The sequence below is a fragment of the Candida margitis genome (assembly GCF_024628925.1).
Source record: "Candida margitis strain CBS 14175 chromosome Unknown scaffold48, whole genome shotgun sequence".
NCBI lineage: Eukaryota > Fungi > Ascomycota > Pichiomycetes > Serinales > Debaryomycetaceae > Lodderomyces > Lodderomyces margitis.
Window position 1 is genome coordinate 1 of NW_026261861.1, and position 20,706 is coordinate 20,706.

The 20,706-nt window shown below is 38.0% G+C and overlaps 8 protein-coding genes across 8 annotated transcripts; 4 read left to right on the top strand and 4 right to left on the bottom strand. All coding sequences in view use genetic code 12, as the record gives it.

Annotated features, from left to right (window-relative positions):
• Positions 1–1,014, bottom strand: CANMA_003954 (uncharacterized protein; the record flags this gene model as incomplete). Its single annotated transcript, XM_051816178.1, has 1 exon — positions 1–1,014. A coding segment is annotated over one exon (1,014 nt), but the record flags the coding sequence as incomplete, so codon positions are not given.
• Positions 1,015–3,337: 2,323 nt separating this feature from the next.
• CANMA_003955 (uncharacterized protein) lies at positions 3,338–5,053 on the top strand (the record flags this gene model as incomplete). Its single annotated transcript, XM_051816180.1, has 2 exons — positions 3,338–3,663; positions 4,564–5,053. The coding sequence occupies 2 exons, from the start codon at positions 3,338–3,340 to the stop codon at positions 5,051–5,053; spliced, it is 816 nt and encodes a 271-aa protein (XP_051670413.1).
• A 592-nt stretch (positions 5,054–5,645) lies between these two features.
• CANMA_003956 (uncharacterized protein) lies at positions 5,646–6,404 on the bottom strand (the record flags this gene model as incomplete). Its single annotated transcript, XM_051816181.1, has 1 exon — positions 5,646–6,404. The coding sequence occupies one exon, from the start codon at positions 6,402–6,404 to the stop codon at positions 5,646–5,648; it is 759 nt and encodes a 252-aa protein (XP_051670414.1).
• Positions 6,405–6,698: 294 nt separating this feature from the next.
• On the bottom strand, positions 6,699–8,798 carry CANMA_003957 (kinetochore-associated Ndc80 complex subunit; the record flags this gene model as incomplete). Its single annotated transcript, XM_051816182.1, has 1 exon — positions 6,699–8,798. The coding sequence occupies one exon, from the start codon at positions 8,796–8,798 to the stop codon at positions 6,699–6,701; it is 2,100 nt and encodes a 699-aa protein (XP_051670415.1).
• Positions 8,799–9,956: 1,158 nt separating this feature from the next.
• On the top strand, positions 9,957–11,489 carry CANMA_003958 (uncharacterized protein; the record flags this gene model as incomplete). Its single annotated transcript, XM_051816183.1, has 1 exon — positions 9,957–11,489. One exon carries the CDS (start codon positions 9,957–9,959, stop codon positions 11,487–11,489), a length of 1,533 nt encoding a protein of 510 aa, XP_051670416.1.
• Positions 11,490–11,706: 217 nt separating this feature from the next.
• CANMA_003959 (uncharacterized protein) lies at positions 11,707–14,181 on the top strand (the record flags this gene model as incomplete). Its single annotated transcript, XM_051816184.1, has 1 exon — positions 11,707–14,181. The coding sequence occupies one exon, from the start codon at positions 11,707–11,709 to the stop codon at positions 14,179–14,181; it is 2,475 nt and encodes an 824-aa protein (XP_051670417.1).
• Positions 14,182–14,895: 714 nt separating this feature from the next.
• On the top strand, positions 14,896–15,978 carry DRE2 (electron carrier; the record flags this gene model as incomplete). Its single annotated transcript, XM_051816185.1, has 1 exon — positions 14,896–15,978. One exon carries the CDS (start codon positions 14,896–14,898, stop codon positions 15,976–15,978), a length of 1,083 nt encoding a protein of 360 aa, XP_051670418.1.
• Positions 15,979–16,143: 165 nt separating this feature from the next.
• CANMA_003961 (sodium:solute symporter family protein) lies at positions 16,144–18,195 on the bottom strand (the record flags this gene model as incomplete). The annotated part of the gene is made up of 1 exon (XM_051816186.1): positions 16,144–18,195. The coding sequence occupies one exon, from the start codon at positions 18,193–18,195 to the stop codon at positions 16,144–16,146; it is 2,052 nt and encodes a 683-aa protein (XP_051670419.1).
• Between the last annotated feature and the right edge of the window lie 2,511 nt (positions 18,196–20,706).

The window sequence follows — 20,706 nt, forward strand, 5'->3', positions numbered from 1 at the left end:
ATCTAATGAAAAGGAGTTAGGAAACATTCCCAAACCTGAACTTGATCCAAATATTTGATTAATGGTGACATTATTTGGTTTAATCCAAGTGATCCATGAGAAGTAGGACAATGCAGTAAAGATGTAACCGGGGAACCAGTAGTAGAAGAACCCCACAATAAACACAGTCAAGAAAAATGCAAGACGAGATATCTTCCAACCGTTAGCTGGATGGTTTTCATTAATGTGCATGTTGGTTAAAAAAGTACTTGTAACCAAGTTCTGGGGCCAAATAGCCGATGGACTGTCAACAACAGCTCGCCTAATCAACCCACCCATTGAAAACCCAATCATATTAGTGGCAAGGGTAGCGACAAGAGCAAACCCAACACCAAAGTCGATATTATAAAACTTATTCATAGATACCAAGATGTCAGTAGCATAGGCCGGCCCCGAGCTGAAGGAAGCATTTGCCATGATAGTAATCACTGCGTGTTCTTTAATATTAAAAGGGCCAGGGTTTAAAGGAAGACCAAATATCTTCCAATTTTTTGGTACACACCAAGCCCAGAATCTTCCAATGGGGTAAGCCAAAATAGAAGTGACCAAGGTAGTAATAGTGACTGTTGGCGAATGAAGGGAAAAGTACATATTCATAGCTGATCCAATAGTCGTCATGATCAATCCTATTGTCCAACCTCTGATGGTAGCTTGTGGCATATCGTAATCATCTGAACTAGGGACTGCAGCTCTAACTTCAGGATAAGGTGAGTCATCTTCAACATGGATACCAGCATAATCATCATCAATAATTTCATCAACCAAACGCGATGTAATGGGGTCAAATTCTTGTGATTTGGACACCACTAGATCCAAATCGGGAACTTTCCTATCGGCTTCAAAATCGTCATTAACGGTTTGTTGAGAAACAATTTCGGCTGCTTTTTCATTCAAATCGTGGTTGGCGTGCTCTTGTCCAAGCTCGTTTTCGATGGCATGTCCACTACGGCTCAATATACCTTTGATCTTGTCCATTGTTTTATAAAACGGATCAATTATAATAAGGCTAAAGTAAAGTAAGGGGAGATCAAGGAAAAACAGTAATTGAAATTGTTTTCTTGGATAACGTGCTTAATATATATTGTTTATCCAGATAATGTACTGGGGGCTTACTTATCAGAAGTTTAATATCAAAGAATTCAAATTGCAAAGTATAATTTAACTTTGTTCTTTGTATTTTGTTATCTGCAAAATGCGTTAAATTTCATTTTTTGATTACATAAGATGATTAAATGACATTTGTGCAAGTTGTTTTCGCCATGAATGGGCATGCTTTTCGGTGGAGTTGATAATATCTTAAAGGTGCTAAATAATCGTTCATCTCCATATCAGAGTTTTGTTTTCATTAAGACGACATAGAAATAAGAGAGGATTTTGAGACCCGCTTCTTCCTTGTGGATGCGCCTTCAAATTTCTCAAAGTTTTTAGGAAATAAAGTTTAAAAGTAATTGCGCATCATGTGTAGTTCTAAACCGGAGTTGTTACAATTGTTTTGGAGGGCAGTCTGAACAGAAATCAAAATCCAAATGTGCAAAATAAAATAGGCAGAAAAGTATCGCGGCCCAATTAGGAGATCTACTGCAGTGTGGTTGCATTCACAAGTATACTATTGCTAATCTTTTGGGAAATTGCAGATGTTGTAATGGCACTCCAAATGCTTTAATGCAACTAACTCAATTCTTTCCGAAATTTCAAAATGTAATGCGGCTATCTTTAATCCGCCTTAGAGATAAGAGTAATTAATACTCTTGCCGTCTAACGGTCATCATAATAGCTGAATGTCAAACAATAAAAAGCAAATAAAGTTAGTAACATTGAAGTGTCAGATACCGATGTATATGTGCATGGTGTGAAGTCGATATCTCTTATGGCTGGCTTTTGTAAATCTGCTCTACTCTTTGCTCCTGGTGGTCAGGGAGGCACTATATTTTGTTTCCTTTTTTTATTTTCTTTCAGAGAAGCAAGGCTTCCATTTCTTTAGGTTATAATTACTTTGTGCGTTTTTGTGCATGTTGTGTCTTTTACGTCTTATTCTTATCTTTAGCGCTCTAAAGAAATTTGATTGGTCACAAAACACACAAAGCTTATAAAGAGAAATAAAGAACCCTTTCAACCCTACGGCACGAAAAAAAAGAAATGTTTGGACATAACAGAAAACTAAATTACTGTAACATAACAGACATAGACAAAGAGAATGAAACAGTTTGCTTTCTGTTGAGAAACTGTTGAGATACGACAATTCAAGGAGTGAGTCTAAGTAGACTCATGAAAAGTGTCGTGTATGTAATCCAAAAGTACTTCATACTGCACATACTGTTATATGGTGTAGCCCGGTACGAGTGTCACATTAATACCGAGGCTAAAGTATTTGGTAGGCGACCATTTTGACAAGTCTTAAGAAACTAAGCTTCTTAAAGAAAGGTAAATGGTTACAGCGTATGCAGGGTCTAACCATTGTGTATATGGACTTGGCTATATATTTCAACACTTCTAACCACAGTAATTAACCTTTTCTAACAAATATTGTGCGTTGAGATTAATATATGACTTTGTTGGCGAAAATACAGAAAAAATTGGTTTTCCAACTTTTGCTTAGGGTAGCCTAGGGTCCAATGTGGTGGTACCCTACTTTCTAGTGAAGACAAACGAGATGTAGTCAATACGTTGTTGCCACTCATTCATACACGATTTTACCGTACTGAATCTTACCTTATGAAGTTTCCAAAGTGATAAGAAACTAGGGGTACCAAAGTTTTGTTCGATGACGTGCGAATATAACAGAGAGTACCATTTTACATTATCTATTTTTGTGTCCAGTTTTTTGCAACCTCATGCAAAGCTATTTCTTGTTCTTCCTTTGAAGTAGTGAAGCATATATAGTTCCAAATTATCCAAAAGCTTAAATAAAAGAAAGATTTAACATTGGACCCAAATTAATCAATGTTTTAATGCAAGAACGGCTAAATTAGTTAACTTACCACATCACGCCTTAACGATAGTGTTTGATGAAATCAACCAACATCAAGCTTTGGGTCTAGTACCGTTGCATTCTCGTTTACAATCTGTTACAAAAACCAAATTATAAAATTACGTATACGTTTATGATATCATTTACAGATATGACGTGTCTGGACCGTTGTCAGGTTTTGCTCCAGAATATTTCCCCAATCACTTGAATAATCATACAATTAACAAATTCACGATCATTTCGATTTACACATTGAGGGAGTAGTTAAAAAGTATGGATCCCAATCAAAAAATAATTTGTTTTGAATTTGCTTACATAAGCGTCGTAACAATGCATGCTATATTTGGACATTTCAAAAATATCAAATATCTTGGTTTAAAGAACGACATAGCTAGTTCAAGTGCTACCCGAAAAGATTTAAGTTACCAAGACAACTTGCGCAAGTGGTGTAAGGCACGAAATACCAACTTTATAGTGTCCGACACTTGCATTGGAGACACTAGACACGAGAAACCATATTATTTCTTATCAAACGTAGTATCAGTAGGTAATCATGAGTCGTTCAGTAGTTTTGCACTGGTCAATGAATTTAATAATCTTACAGGTTTGAATGTTTTTATCACGAGCGAATTAGGTAAAGCAACCGAGAAAAGCGGGTGGAATTTGAGACGCTTACATGCGGAGTATTGTAAAGAATGTGATCCTACGGTTAAACTCGATGAGTTATTCACCACTTTTGACCTAAAAGAATTGTACCTCATTGGTCATTTTTATTTTAGGCTGCTTTTCCTCTAAATCCCAATAGACGACTCGTGTCCAAGTTTGGTTATATTTGGCTTGCGCAAACTCAACCAAAAGGAAATAGTTGACTCTTCGCAAGATATTTGTAAAATAGAACATCGATCTGTGCAAAAAGTTGTTGTTTCAACCACTTAAGCAGATGATATGATGGCAAAGCGAGTTTTTACACTTGCAGTGCAATTTACTAAAGCAAGTGTCCATTGGTGGGAGAGCATCAACTACGACGCTAAAGACCACTTGAACAGTTTTGTGATTGAACAACAAGCATGGTTTAGTCCACGAACACCGCCAGGAAGTATCGGATTTCATTAGTTCTTTGACCCCACTATGACCAAAGAGTCCCCATTTTCATTTCATTAGTAGATTCCCGTACAATGTAGTCAACAGTAAAAGACACAATGAGGATTTTATTACGCTAGAAATGTGCTATACCGAACATTCGCTAGGATCAATAATGGCATTGTATTCATCATCCAACATTCTTCTTTGCCGTCAGTATCTTCCTCGTTTCCACTTGTGAGTTTATTTCGAGAATTTTGAGTAATGAACACTAAAATCAAGATGTTATTCCTATGTGTGTACCCCAAGCCAGAAGTGTTGGCGACACTCCACAAACGAAAAGTTTCAAAACCGAGAGGCAATAAAAGTTGTAAATTATATCATACGAGAGATTCTACATTTAGCCTTTATTTAGTTTTTGAAAGTGTGTACTATAACAGGTCATAAGACTACCCAGCTCCATCTTTCAACCCAAGAGGAGCAATTTTCAGGGATATTCAAGCCATAAAGCCAAACAAGGCAATTGAAAATGTACAGTTCGATCCCAAAGATTTACCTGAAATTACACTTTCTTATTTCATCGAGAGACCAAATCTAAATGCAGCCACAAAGACGGAGTGGGCAACTATGGAGGCTATTCAATTGAGCCAATTCAGGTTAGAAGAAGTCACATATTTTACAGAAGGATATCAATTCATTGAGATTATAAATAAGAGATTCAAAGATATATTTGAGTTGTTCACCCGTCAGTCTTTGTCTGCAAACATAAAGGCGTACACATTTGACTCAGTCATGATTCCAAATACTACTATCAATCCGTCTTGTACAGTTGAGTTCAAAATAAAGGATATGACAGAGCTTGAAAACGTTGAGAAAGGGAAGAGCGTATCAGTGATTAACCAATTGTTTGATTCAGCACTAGCCACTAGCACAAAAATTGCGTACCTTTCACACCACTGGAAGTAGTATATTTAAGAATGAAGCAAGATAAAATGATAGATGAAATTAAAGCCCACCAGAATAGTAGTCCGGTGTTTGTGGATGTCGACCTCGACATTAAGAGGTGTTTGCTTGAGCAAAACTCTGTTAACTTTATTGGGGCTTGGTGTATATTGTGCAATGTTCTGAGAAAACGTGATGAGCCCAGATACCAAAGATGAAAAGCAGATGCAAGAAATACGAGAAAATCGGATGGAGATTGCGTTTTTGAGGACCCTGAGCCATTAAACGAGAGAATGAGAAATGAGCAACGGTTTCCCTCCATCCACTTGCTAAATAGTTTGTGATTCCACAGTGCTTCTAAATAGTTGTATAGTAATTTAACCTATGTTTTCAAATGATTCCCTTAACCATTTGGACTTGGCATCAAGCCATCCGATTGATAAATTTTTCAAGGGTGGCGATAAAATGACGAAAGCGAAGTTTGACTAAATTAAAATAAAAACCCCATTAATTTTAGACATCTTGCAATACCACCATGCTTCAACAGTTTGCAACTCCTCTTGTCGCTCCATATTTTTGACGATACAAAAGACTCAACATTTATTCAGCTATACCCCTACAACTCTTCATCAGAATCACCCTCTGCAAAAGGGTCCAATTCAGGAAAATCGCCAACCTCAACCTGTTTAGGTTTAACAAAACTTCCATGACTAGGTCGGCAAACAAACACCTGCACGCCATCAATATCACCATTATTTTTACCAACTGGCTCATCAAATTCAATCCCTACCCAATCCTGCTTTCCGTTATCCAAATGGTCAATCTTTCCAACAAACCGCACTGTACCTCTTCTTTCCCCTTCGATATTTATAACGCGACATCTGTCATTGACGTGAATTGTGGCTAATTTGGCGGCATTCTCTTCAGCAATGTGCTTTTGTAATAGCTCATATTCGGGATCAAAGCGGCCTAGCTTATTTTCCTGTTTCCATTGCAATACAGTATTGTTTCGCTTACGGTACTCCTCCTCGGACATTTGGTACTCGGGGGTATCTATTGACGGTGATATGGTTGAGGAAATTTGATTCGTCGTGGAGCTTGGATCCAAGTCAGTCACATGTATACGACTATACTCTTTCAATCCTAATTGGTTTAGATTAGTATCTTGGTCCTTCTCCTGTGAGTACAGTGGAGATGAGATTTGGATAAATTCATTGGAATATTTATTGGGGAAATACTGAAGTAGTTGATTCTTTGGCTCGACACCAGTTATGAGTTCCAACTTTTGTTTGAAATAGTCGAGGTTCCACTGTGGCGATACCCTCCGCTCTGATGAGGTCAAGTCGGATGTGATGAATATGTTAATGTCACTCATTTGCTCACGATGCAATTAGTGTTCAAACAACGCGTTTTAAATTTTCCTTAAATGTTCAAAACAAAAACTTCATCACAATTTATTGAAATACACTTGCCCTATAACAATATACAATTTACAATGGAACGTATTTATATATAACTTTAAATAATACAAATGGTACAAGGAAATAAACTAAAATAATACAATAAATGCGTTTTGGTCTCTCTTAGATTAAGGTGTGTGTCTTTCTACTTGTAGACTGAGCATGCTCAAAAAAGTGTACGACATAATGACATTAAAATTAATCCCTTCCTAGGTGAAATTATCATAAGCCGATATTAATCTCTCACTTAAAGAAGTCTTGAATTTGGTAACGTCTGCATGAACCCGGAAAATTTCCTCATCTAATTCTAGTAGCTTTTGCTGTACATCCTGAATGATGATTTTCTTGTCTAGATGAGCATCTTGAAACTCGCGCTCATAATTGAGTATATTCGCCGTGATGGATGACTTGGTATCTCTTATTCTCTTTTCTAGACCCTCAATATCTTTCGATCTGCCGGCTTGTAAGTTGTAAATTTCTTGAGACTTTTCATCATTGCTGCGCTTTTGTTTGTATTCATCATTTTGGATAGTGGCCAAGTTGGTTCGTTGACTTGCAACGTACTCTTGCATCGAGTCAAATTGTCCAATAATTCTTCGAAGTTCATCCTCATTTTGACCCAACTTGGCATTAATATTGCGATGTAATAAGCTTAATTGATTCGACTCCTCACCAAGTGTCTTGTCTCTGAAAAGCTCATCCCTTTCGTATGCAATGTTGAAATCGCTCAAGTCCTTGAGTTGCAATCCAAAGGAGTAACCACTCGAATTGCTATAGTTGAATTTTTCCACAATACTATTATAATTCAATATCAATTTCTCAACAGTAAAACAGCCATTTTCGACATCTGCTATCCTTTCTTGAAGCAGGTCTTTTTGTCTCTCCAATTTTAGAGTCTCTTGTTCGACTTTCTTGGATAATTTGTCACGCTTCAATTCCAAATCCGTAATATCTTTAATTGAGATACCACTAGCTTGAAATTCTCGCTGCAAAGTCTCTCGCTCCTCTTGTAGCGTGCTTAAATTACCCTTGGCTGAATGCATCTCATCCAGCAATTGATGCAATTTTTCACTCCATTCTGGTATTCTCTTTTGCACTTCCTCGATATATTCACGAAGCTTGGTGAAATCCTCCTCCAAAGCAATTGTTTTCCGATCAGCATCATCTCTTTGTTTCAAATCGACGAGCAACTGCTCATAGTTTTCACTCAATCTGTCCCTTTGAACTGAAAGGTTCCTCTCCTGGCCCTTAAATTTTTCCATTTCTTCTTCAAACTCCTTCAACATTTGTTGGTGTGGGGCTTCATAATCCTCATCCCCATCAAGGAATTTAAGGTAGCAGCTATAGTTGTATCCCATGAAAATACGATCAAAATCATCATTAGGACTGAGATCATCGACTATACCGACATTCGCTTCAATATAAGTTAGAAGCCATTCAAGAATCGCCAAGAAATTGGGCCAGTTTTGTCCACCAACAGCATTAAACTGTAGACGCGATATAGTACCTAATGCTGGATACTGTAAGGACTTTAATAATGGTATTATTTCTTGTTCAGCTGATTTTAAAAAAACATACGATGGATCGATGAAGTGGTACACAAACTTGAAGATCTCGTAGAAATTCCGTTGTGTTGGAATTCTTAATGTATTTTCGTTCAATGATATTGATGTTCTAATTTCAAAGTGATTGGTCGCAAGAAACTTGAAAATTTTCTGGGTCATGAGTTCTTGTCTGGCTTTGTTTATGGCTCGATCTGTAGACGCCAGATGTAGTGCTCCAATTTGAGGCTGAGGAATACTTGATTGGAATGGTAACAGTTGAGATGACAGTGGGGTAGGCTGTGAAGACTGTATTGGTCGGTTGAAAGAGGGCTGTTGTTGCTGCTGCTGCTGCTGCTGCCCCTGAAGTGGTTGGAAGTGTGCTCTTGGAGGATTTGCCAGTTGCGATACTTGCAGCGAAGGTACTCCCAAACTCACTCTCTTCTTGTTTGTAGATGGAGGCACCGAGTACAAAACTGATCTTCGTTTGTTTCCAGTCGATGGTGTATTATCGTTAATAAATGCAGATTGTATATTTCCTTGGAAGCTTTGTCTTAGATTTGCCTGCTGACTATTCCCGTTTAAGCCCGCACTTAATCTGTTGCCATAATTGTTGTTGAAGGTAGCGGTAGTACCAGCGGTTGATTGCATTGTTGATGATCTAGAAGCTGTCCCTAAAGACAACCTACTGCCTCCATTGGAAAACTGTTGGTGTTTTCGTAGTGGAAGTAAGGGCTTTATTGATGGTGCATTTGATGAATGGCTCATCCTTGATTATATGAATGCATACAATAGGTTATGTGTCTTATTCGTTGTTGTTGTTGTTGGTGGTGGTGGTGGTTGAGCTCTTGCGTAAAAACTGTACTTCGTTTCTCTCTCGTCCACCGCGCTGAATACAACCAATTGTTCACTGCCCTCGAGGGATCCTTTACCAATAAGTGTCTTTGTTATTTTCTATTAGCCAGTAACAAGTGGCTAATGTCGTATACGTGACGGATATGTATATAAAAAAAAGAAAATTTGGTAGTTTTCTTCAATGTCTTAAAAAAGAGTTGGTATATACAGTATAAGAAAATGAATTTGGGTATTATAAATTTTTCTTTCTTTTTGTTCTCTGTTAGTTGTTAGTTGTGATTTGTTTTGATTTCATTAAAAAGTTTTATTAAAATGTAGCTTCCCAAATAGGAAATTACCACACAAGATGCGTACTCTCTTTGTCGACAAACACGGTTTTCCGACACGAAGATTTAAAATATGTCATGGGTGTCTTTATATTCGCACACCTGTGTTTGTGGTGGCTCCGGTACTCTAAGTATAGCCTATCGTTTCATTACTCAGAGTAGTTAATCAAGAGCTATACCCAAAGATGACGCTTTATAAAATTCTTGACAGTAAGTTGGTAGCATTTAGATCTCTTAAACGCTTCTTTACGAATGACCCGAAATTGCAATTGACACAAAGTACACGACTTAATTGATACAGCATTGTACTGTAACTGTATTCAACAATTGCTCTGAAATATTCACAGTTTTGACGTATTGGGGGTCATCAGTAGTTGGTGTATTGATACCCGCTTTTCTATCCTAGCATTTGTTTCCTCTTTCCTATTTTCCCACCCCCACTTCTTTGTTAAAACCAATCTCTTTGTAACAATATAGAATGCCATTTATTTTAAAACAAAAGCAAAATAAACAACAAACAAAAGACAAAAGACAAAAGACAAAAGACAAAAGACAAGACAAAAGAGAAATGAGAAATGAGAAATCTAAAATTAACAAAGTTTGCGAAACACGAATTTAGAAAACCAATAAATAATAAGGGGGAAAGATTGATCACCACTAGGCTTTGTTAGAACAATTTTTGTTGGAAGTATAAGGAACCGTTTGCAAGAGAAGCAGAATCAAAGAGACAGACATCAGCATCAGCATGAGTACGCCTTCAACGCCTATAGCTACGCCGGCAATATTGCACAAGAGCGACGCAACCACGTTACCTGACGCCATACACAACAACCCCATGGCCAAAAGTCACAGCAGCAATGATAATCTTGGCGACCCTGCCAAATCAAATAGAAATAGTGATCACTTTCAGATAAATCTAGAGAAACCTTCTACTCCATCACCACCAAATAGAAAACGTGCGTCCGCGTCGTTTCTCAAGACTCCTGAACAACCAAAAGACGCCAACAAGAGGTATTCAGCAACACTACCGTACACTCCATCATACAAGCGAACAAGTACAGGGTCATACAAATCACCCGATGGAAAGTTGGTTTATCAAAATGTCAATTCACCTTTCAGTGCTGCTCATTTGTTAAAAACACCCAGACATTCCGCGATTGAAGATTCACCTACAGGCGAGGATGAAGATGGACGGAAAGTTAAAATGATGAAAACTCCCCAGTACTTGGGTACGGCAAAGAAGTTGTTCCAAGGTGAGGATGGTAGTCCTAATGGCAATAAACGAGATGATTTAACCGAGATTAGTTCACAGTTGAGAAATAAGTTAAGTTCAGCATTGGGTAAATTGCAGAAAGATGACGCGACCCACAATTCTAAAATCACCTTTACTGAATTATCATTTGATTCGCAAACTTCGCCAACGAGGAAATACACGCCGAAGAAACATTCGGCCTTGGGTAATAACTGGGTGCCAACAAATACCCTACAGCGAGCCAATCTCAATCTACAAACATTACAGCAATCTCCTATTGCCAAGTCTAACCACTCATCTCCAAAGTTGGAGCAAGGACATGGATTCAGATCAAATACAACTTCACCTTTGAAGCATTCGCCTGTTTTGAAAGGTGATAGCCAGCACAGCAGCCATTCACGGTTGAACAATATGCCTTCTCCTGATGAAGAGACAAGTGCTCATTCCGCATTATTAGCAGCCCTATCGCGACAACGAAGGAAATCCCGATCGTCATTTTCAAACCCTGATGGTAGAAGAAAGTCGATAACGGTTGATGGGCCACCGTCATTGCAAATAACCACACAGAAGGAGGTTAAGCTACCGCCTCTTAACGTTGCTTTGAATGGTAATTACAGCACCCCAATTAGGGGTTTTAGCGGTAAAAATAATGAGCAAGATGCAGTGATTTCTTTAATGTCACTAGCATCGCCTCAATCAGTTAAACACGGGCATTCGCGAAGCCAAAGCATGAACAGTAATGGCAACTTTGCAACAAGTGGTGCTGCTTTTGGTGATAATATCGCCTCCCCTGTATCGTCACGATCGTCGCTGGTGCAAATCCCATCGCCAACTTTTGCCAATATGCAACAGCCGCCACACCTACCTCCCTTGACGAGATTTATGAAGAGTCCTGAGGCTAAACAAAAGGGTTCTCGAAAGGGGCTTGTGTTTGCTTCTGATGAGACTGATGAGGAAGATGCTGCTGCTGCTGTAGTTGGTGATGACGATAATGATTCAGATCGAACGGTTGAAGAGGACAAATAGGTTATTAGAGACAATTTATATGAACAGTGAAGAAGAGACGAAGTTAGATAACTCGTAAGTAAAATACACCTTTGTCCGTCGGTAGAGGGGTCGTTGTACTTGTCCTCCTAATTTAAGATCTCGCGTCTCGTTGTGCTTCTTTTTCTTATCCCATTCCCTTTTTCCCCTTGACGAGCCAAACACAAAATAGAGCCCGCTTCGCATGGAGTAACACGACATGTCTGTGTTGACCAACTGGGCATTCAGACAATCCTCACCACAGCAACACTTGTTTCTGCCGTTCGCGATAGACACTTGGTATAATGCTACACCACATCAGCAATCACATCAAGTGCATATTGATCTAATGTACAATGATCTTATACCAAATCCGTTTGTCAATGATAATGAACTAAACGTCAGTTGGGTTAGTGATTTGACATGGGAGTATCGTTGTTTGTTCGATATACCTACACAACAAGAAGCGTACCTCATATTTGAGCAGTTGGATACTGAGGCAGTGGTTGTGTTGAACAGTGATGTGATTTTACAAAGCAAGAATGCATTTCAGAAGCATAAAGTTGCTGTCAATTTGTCTCGTGAGAATGAGTTAGTGGTGAGGTTGAATTCCGGGGTTGAGATGGGTAAGCGACTAGAAAGCAAATACGGAAGCCGTGAATGTTGGAATGGAGATTGCAGTCGAGTTTATGTTAGGAAACCTCAATTTCAATATGGTTGGGATTGGGGACCAAAATTGATTACATGTGGATTTAGCAAAGCTGTACTAGTTACTGGCAATTACGTTGATGATTTTTTCATCAGGTATGAATTGAGTGAGGATTTGAATAAGGCTTATGTTTGGTTTGAAGTTGCAAGTATATTGATTACACCCGTGGGACAAGCAAAGATTGAAGTTAGCCTAGATGAGGAAATTGTAGGTGTGATTTATATTGATCGGGTTGACTCAGCGATGAATATTAGTTACGTTTTAGAAGATGTGCGATTGTGGTACCCTGTTAAGCAAGGAGAGCCCAATCTATACAATGTCAGGTTGTTTTACAACGATAAACTTGCCATTGCCAAGTCTGTTGGATTTAGGAAAGTTGACCTCGTAACTACGCTAGATGTGTATGGCAGCTCATTCTATTTCAAGATCAATAACAAGCCTATACAAATGGTTGGATCAAATTGGATTCCGTCTCATTCATTTGTTTCTCAAGTTACAAAACAAGACTATCAAGACTATGTCGATTTGGTCCTTGGTTCAAATCAAAATATGATTAGAGTGTGGGGAGGTGGACAATTTGAAAACGATGAATTCTATCAATTATGTGATGTAAATGGTATATTAGTCTGGCAAGATTTCATGTTTGCTTGTGGTGTGTATCCATTCGAACCAATTCACCAGCTGGTTCGAAAGGAAATTGAATATCAGGTTGCAAGATTGCGCAATTTTGCTAGTATTGTAATTTATACCGGTAATAATGAAGATTATCAAATTGCTGATGCCTTGAAGTTGAATGTCGGTAATATTACTCAATTTCCAGCAAAATCCATATATGAAGAGCTTATACCCCTGATATTAGCCAATATGAACACTCAAGTGGCTTATAGATTTGGTTCACCGTATTCAGATGGCAAACACAGCTCGTACGATCTGCAATATGGGGATTCACATCAATGGGATGTATGGCATGGACGTAAATTGCCCTACCAGTCTTGGCCCCAATTAACGGCAAGATTTGTTAGTGAATTTGGTATGTTAGCTTTGCCTTCGTATTCACTACTTGGAAATTACATTACTGATGACAAGGAATTACGGCCCGACCTGAATATGATTAATTTTCATACTAAGCCATCGAACAAAGAGAATTTGGCACAATATGTTTGGTCTAACTTCAACAAACCTCAGACGTATGATTTAAACGACTGGATTTACTTAACGCAATTGATGCAACTGGAAGCTGTAAGTTTAGCATTTAGATACTGGAGACGGAAATGGGAGCATTTTCAATGTGGTGGTGCCTTGGTGTGGCAATTGAATGATTGTTGGCCAAGTGTGTCATGGTCGGTTGTTGATTTTGACAAGGTTCCCAAATTGAGTTATTATGGAATGAAGAGGGAGTTGAACGAAGTGAGTATTGCCGGGTATAGGAGTATTGGAACAGAAGAAGGGGATGGGTTTGCCGGTCAAACAGTCCTTCAGGAATCTAAATTGACGTTTGATGTATGGGGGTTTGGAAATGTTAGTAATTTGACACTAATTATTGAATTCTACAACTCAAGTGGGGATTTTGTTGATGGATACAAGCAAAATGATATTGCTTTGGAAGAGAATAAAGTAAATACAATCTTTGCAAGTGCAACTTTTGATCAATTGCACAGAGAAACAATTGTATATCTCAGGTTGTCAAAAGACAATGTGACAGTAGCTAGATCGTCAGATTGGCCACAACCTTTAAAGAGGTTGAACTGGAGTAAATTAACTTCCAAATTGCAAATTACTACGCAATATATAGGGTCTGGTGAGTTGCAAGTATCAACCAATAAGCCAGTGAAAGGGTTGCAGTTGTATTTTGACAACGCCCGCACTTATCGGTTTAGTGATAATGGTATTGATTTGTTTCCTGGTGATCCACAAATTATACAAGTGAGTGATTTCCAGGATGATGGAGCTATGGGGGAGATAAAGTATCGATATTTGAGTTACTGATGTAAACCAATTGTGAATTCGGTGAATAAGCTTATGTAGGAATTAGTAAGCTGTGGTGGTAAGAGGAAAGGTGTTAGAGTAAATTTACGTCGTGTGACTGTTTTGTGATATGTACACACATGTGTGTGTGTTTATATAGTTTAAACAGATGATGTAATATTAGTATGTATCCAATGATGAAATAGATAACCCTGATGACACAACTGAAATTCTATTAATTTCTTTTTATTTCTTTGGTTTTTGCACGTGACTGCAAGAAAAAAAATTTTTTCTTTTTTCTATTTCTTTTTTCTTCTCTCTCTCTATTTATTTATATTATAAAAAGAATTAGTAATATACTCCCTTTACATTACATTTATCTATTGTACCTAATATATATACATATATATATATGTAAGACACTTTTATTACTTTACTATAAGAAGAAAAAGAAAAAGAAAAAGAAAAAAAAAATTATCAACTGATTAAAGGAAGAGTCACACACCTCCATCATCTACTTCAGACTTAATACCACTGCATTTTTTGTTTATTTACTATTCACGAGGTACTACTATTCTTTAAATCAGTATCAACATTAATCACCACTTTATAGACCATAATATTCCAACGAAAAGGAGATTAGCCTACACCGAGGAGACACACGCGCATTTAATTTCTTTTTCCTCAAACACGTATTATTACCCACAACGAGATTGCTACAACGAGATTGCTACAATGACAAGGATACTTTTACTCTTGCATCCTACTGTTGTTACTGATTCACATTCAGTTGAATCGATTAAATCAGACATTGATAAACAACACAGTGGGAATTACTCCATAGATCAGCAGATCATCAATCGAGTAACTCAGGGCGATGTGATACTAGATGATGCCTCATACAATGAGATTATATACATCAATCCTAATGAAGATGAGTACCGTGAGATGCCATTGCTGTTGATCAAGCTACTTTTTGATTTAATGGTTGTCGAAGGCGGAGTTGTCAGGGGAGATTTACCCAAGGACCAGAACTTGGATGTGTTGATGCAAGGTTTCGTTGTTGAAGAAGATGGATCATGGACTAAACCGAAACCAATTACTGAAACTGTATCATTGAAGAAAAAACTGAATGGAGGTGCCAACAACTACACCCACTTGAATCTGGGTGCGACGACAAAGAAATTACCCATGTTTAAGAAATTGACTGATCAAAATTCAACAACACCAGGATTAACCGATACATCTGCGTCTAATACCGATGAGGAGAATGAGAATGGAGGCATGAAGAGGAAATTGGTTGAGACGAAGTTAACCTATTTCAGTGAATCGGATGATGATGAAGACGGAGACGGTGCCGATGGCAAGAGCGACGCAGAAGAATACATTAACGAAGATGAACTAATACAGGGATTGAAAACTGATAACCTAATAATACCCAAGAAATGCGAATTGCCCAATGGAAAAAGAAGAAGAAAAGCTTGTAAAGATTGCACTTGTGGGTTGAAGGAGTTGGAAGAATTGGAAGATGACAAACAACAAACGCTTCAGAATTCAATATTGGGTAAAATGGCGCAATCAGCCAGTCTAGAAGCCGAGAAGATTGAAGCTAGATTGAAGCAAAAACAAGGAGAAAAAATCAAGTTTAAAGAAGAAGACTTGACCGAAATTGACTTTACTGTCAAGGGTAAAACTGGTGGTTGTGGATCATGTGCTTTGGGTGATGCCTTTAGATGTGATGGATGTCCTTATTTAGGTTTGCCTCCTTTCAAGCCGGGTGAAGCTATTACTTTGGATGGAATGGATGAGGATATTTAAAGAGGGCGTGTTGAAGGTTATTTATAGTTATGTTTTATGTTAAGTTATTTAGGAATTAAAAAGTTATACAACTAAAGTTCCCCCTCCCCCAAAGTGCTTTCTAACTACGGAAGCTACCCATTACCGGAAAGAAGTATAAATGCAAACTCTATTAAAATATCTACCTCACCGTCTCTTTATATAATCTCGATAAACACTCTTGACAATAAATGCAATTGTGTTTCTTCCAGCAATTAACGGACCAATTCCAATAACAAGTAATGTAGTGTACAACCATATTAGACCAACAGTGACGTATCCTTTGAAATAATCTCTAGTGAATATCCAATCGCGATATAAAGGTAACGGCCATAATACCCACATAATTAACAAGACGAAAATGACAGCACCGGTTGAAATCTTGATCCAAAAGTCTAATTCCTTGGGTGATAATTGTTGCGAGAGGGGGTTTTGTTGAGGTTGTGGTTGCGATTCCAAATTATTAGAAGAAGACTGATCGGAATCCACATTGACTTCAACATCCACCTTTCCACGATCATGTTCCTCACTTTTCTCTTCATTTTGGGTCTCATCGGTTGAGTCATTTACCGAATCCCCACTCGACACATCTTCATCAACTAAAATATGGGCTTCTTGTAACACTTGCCAATCAAACTTCTGCGGATAAACCAAGGATATGAATATGCTTGTAATCCCCGGCAAGAACAATGCCGTTAAGGCGCCATATAATGCTGGTAGCTGACCACCCAAGGTGGTAATATTGACTTGGCCTGTCAACTTATACGCTGTTGTTGTCCACACGGTAAACCCAAACACGATTCCCACGATGGGGGATATAATAGCCGCATACCAGCTTTGATGGTCCCACACAATTGACAAGATTAATGGAATTACTCCAGGACATATAATCAAGGGAGTGAAATATCCAAACCATGTCATATTAACCCCTACATAATGCAACATGAGTGAAAATCCCGCGGCACCAAATGTGAAAATAATACAAGCCACATGCGAAACAAAGATCAATGACTTGTTGTGGGCTTTGGTATTGATATATTTCTTGTAGATGTCAAATGTGGTAATTGACGATACCGAAATCATCTGAGCCGAAATGGTTGAAGTCACGGCAAGATAAAGAATCAATAACAATCCACCAACAGCACTTTTCCCCAAAGTTGCCATCAAAGTGTAGGGTAATGCATAACCGGAATCAATTTCAAATTGAGTCATTTTACGAGGATAAGTAGGGAATTGAGGAGAAGATTCCAATGCAATTGCCGCTCCACCAATGATGGCCCCCAACGGCCAAACATTGGACACGATGGCCAGCGCCGCTGTTAAGTATGCTGGCACTGTTGCTCGTGGTGTCGCTGAAAATGTCTTTTGCCAAAATGAACTATCCATCACCGTTAATCCGAAATTACCACACGTTAAAATCAATCCGAAAAGAATAGCCCCCTGGGATTTCCCAGTAATAACACTATTTGCATAATTGCCCGGAATGTCTCTCGTGCCTCCATAAGCGGCTAACTTGTCATACAATTCATCTAACCCGCCGACTTTTGTCAATACGGCAGTGTTGAAATAACACAATACAATCAACAAGATCAAACTATGGACAAAGTCAGTTAAAAACGTAGCCTTCAATCCTCCATAGATTGAGTAACACAAGACGGAGAAAATTGTCAAAATCGTTGCCGCAACAATGTGTAAATTACCAGCAATGATGGAAATGGCTCCACCAGCAGCCAAAATCATACTTGAGCACGACACTAAATTGGTCACTAGACAAAGAAACATGTACAAAATATGAGCTGCTTTGCCATACCGCAACTCAACAATCTCGAGCGATGTATGTGCCTTGGGGATTTTCTTTTTGGCATGGATACCCACCATTGACATAACGGTGATTTGAATAACTAACCCTGACATGTAGAAATAACTGCTTTGAACACCATAATTGTACACCATTGTTGTCGTCCAAAGTAATTCATCGGCCCAACTCCAGCTGGAATAAACTGCTGAGGCACTAAGCAATGGGCCCACAGATCTGTTTGCAACGGCAAATGTTTCAGTACTATTATTGTCTTCTTTCAAGTATTTGCGTAAAAGGTTTGTCACGAGGACCATACCGAGGGCAAAGCCACCACCAACGCCAACTAGAACGCCATATCCTGATGCTTGGTTTAATAGGTTCACAGTTGATTCAGATGTCATTGCAAATACAGTTGTGGTAAGTTAATGAAAGAGTAAAGCAAACAATCCTCAGAGTGTTAGGTACCGGTAGTTATATATTACGACGTTCGGCAAGGGTTCATATTGTATCTGTGGCAGTTATGTATCGTTCTACTAATGTTCAAGATGTGGCGCTGGTATAAAATTACGCACTATAATTAAGCCACGATGACGATGGTTGATCGCACGCTAGTTTTAACCAACCCTCACCCTCTACTACCATATTAGAGCCAGAGATCAGAATCGTAATTGTTTTATGCAATTTCAAGTCAATTAGATCTAACCGTTGTGGATGGAAGAAGTAGTTTTTGTGGTCGGAAAACCATGAGGTAATAACTTAACTTTATCAACAAATTTCTTTTTGGTTGCAAAAAACTGTGGCTCCCTTCGTTGTTGCCTAAAATGGGAAATAAAAGCGAATGAAAAGCTCCAGAAAAAGCAAAAGAAAAGCGCAAGTGTGAACCCATTCCACCTGACTCATGAACTCGTAAAAGGTCTAGAAATGTCAATATAAAGTTTTCAATTAAGCGAGTGTGTATTATGTGGCTGCATCTGGGATCTGTGCTTCCGAGCCGAGAGGCCAATCCACACTATATTCGTATGTGCAGAGACTTAAACGCACTTTTGCTGTGGATTTATCAACGTCTTGTTTACGTGTAATAGTTTACATAACGGAGAAGGAATACTACGCCAATCTTTATTTAGTCAGACCCTTGGCAACTTAGTTTTGCTAATTTAAGACTGCCTTTGTCCATCCATAAACTGAGTTTAATCTAGGCTAGACTGGAGTTGTTTAGTCTACATTTCTAGGTATATGTTGCCACTAGAGATTCATAGTCATAGACACGACGCAAGATTTGTCTCAACTTCTCCTTTCAAAAACTGTCAATATGACCTTGTCCGTCAGTTGGGAAAGTATATCGTTTAGACATAGTTCAAGACTAACGAAGACTATTTCAAATCCTTCCTTAACCGGTTATGCTCTATCAGCCATTTTTTGTGTGGTATGCGTATGTTTGATTTTACACCCCACCATGGACAAGCGGACTTTATCTTCTTAATTCCGCTGCATAATGTTTTTACAAAGTTACAAAATTAAAAACAGCCAGTTTTTGTTTTGTGTAGGGTAGTGTAACTCTACTCAACTTTGGAACTAGTTACAAAACTACCAAAAAAAAATAAAAAATCAAAAAAAAAAAAAAGAATGTAATGTGTCTAAAGATAAAAAATAAAAAATAAAAGATAAAATAATAGTTTCTATTGTTTATACTCAATGAAGTTCTTCCGAGTATTAGACCTCACAAGTAGTACAAATATACAATTGCAGAATAAGCAAATAAGAAAACAAAGAAGAAAATGGAAAAAGGCATTTTGATTTCAACAATAGATTATAATTCCTCTTCTTTCTTTTATTTAGCCAAATTTTCATTCTCTAAAGAAATAGCAACACCAACAATTATAATAGATTTACAATAGAAGCATCAACAAAGTTGTGTTAAACAACAAAATAAAAAGGAGAACAATTTACCCTTTTTTCCTTCTTCCTCCTAACCTTTTTAGCTTATTGTCTTTTGTTTAGACCAAAGTTTTTGCGCTCACTTTGTTGTCTTTATTCCTTTTCCTTCACTTTACCTGTATCTCACTGCCTCTATTAACCGTTTTGTCTTCGATTCTTTCACCTCTTCTTGTTGTGGTCTCCCTTCTCCTTCCTCTCACCAGCAAGAAGCAGGTAATATAACTTTGAACAACATGCAAAGCAAAGTCGGCTTGTCTAAACTTTAGACAATTCTCATTTTAATCTAATATCTAATCACACGTGATGATGTATCATAAGTGCATAATCTTTCAATTCGCTTAGTGCCATCTCAGCTTTAGACCATGCGCTTACAGAGCGCTAGCCATGAATACAAAAAAAATGTAGCACTTTTGAGGACGCCCCAAACGTCATCTGGTGAAGAATGAAGGCAACACAATAATACATATGCACCTTAATAGAAGAAGATAGCAACTGTATCCACCACGAACCCAAACCCCTTCTCTCTTGTGAGCTTTCTTCCAGCCAATAGAATGAAGTTTATGAGGGGCAAAACTACAAACCTACTTCGGTGTAACACGGAATTGAATGGATAATTCTGTGTAATCCGTATCTTTTAGTGGTAGTAGAATATTCCAACACCACAAACCCAAAAATTACCAAAATAGAACTAAAAATAAAAATAAAATATAATTAAAAAAGAAAAAAGAAAATACACATAAATAAATAAATAAAAAAAATATAAAGTCGTGTACTTGCTCACATAATTACATCAATTTTCAGGGACATTTTTTTCTTTCTTATTTTACTTTAAACAATAGAGAGACAGAAAGAGAGAGAGGGTGGACTAAGATTTATACTTTACTTTACGGAGTTCCTGTCTTGAAAATACCATCAGACGACGAATTAAATGCTACCAAGGGGTAACTAGGACAAATAAAAACCGGTTTTTTTGTACA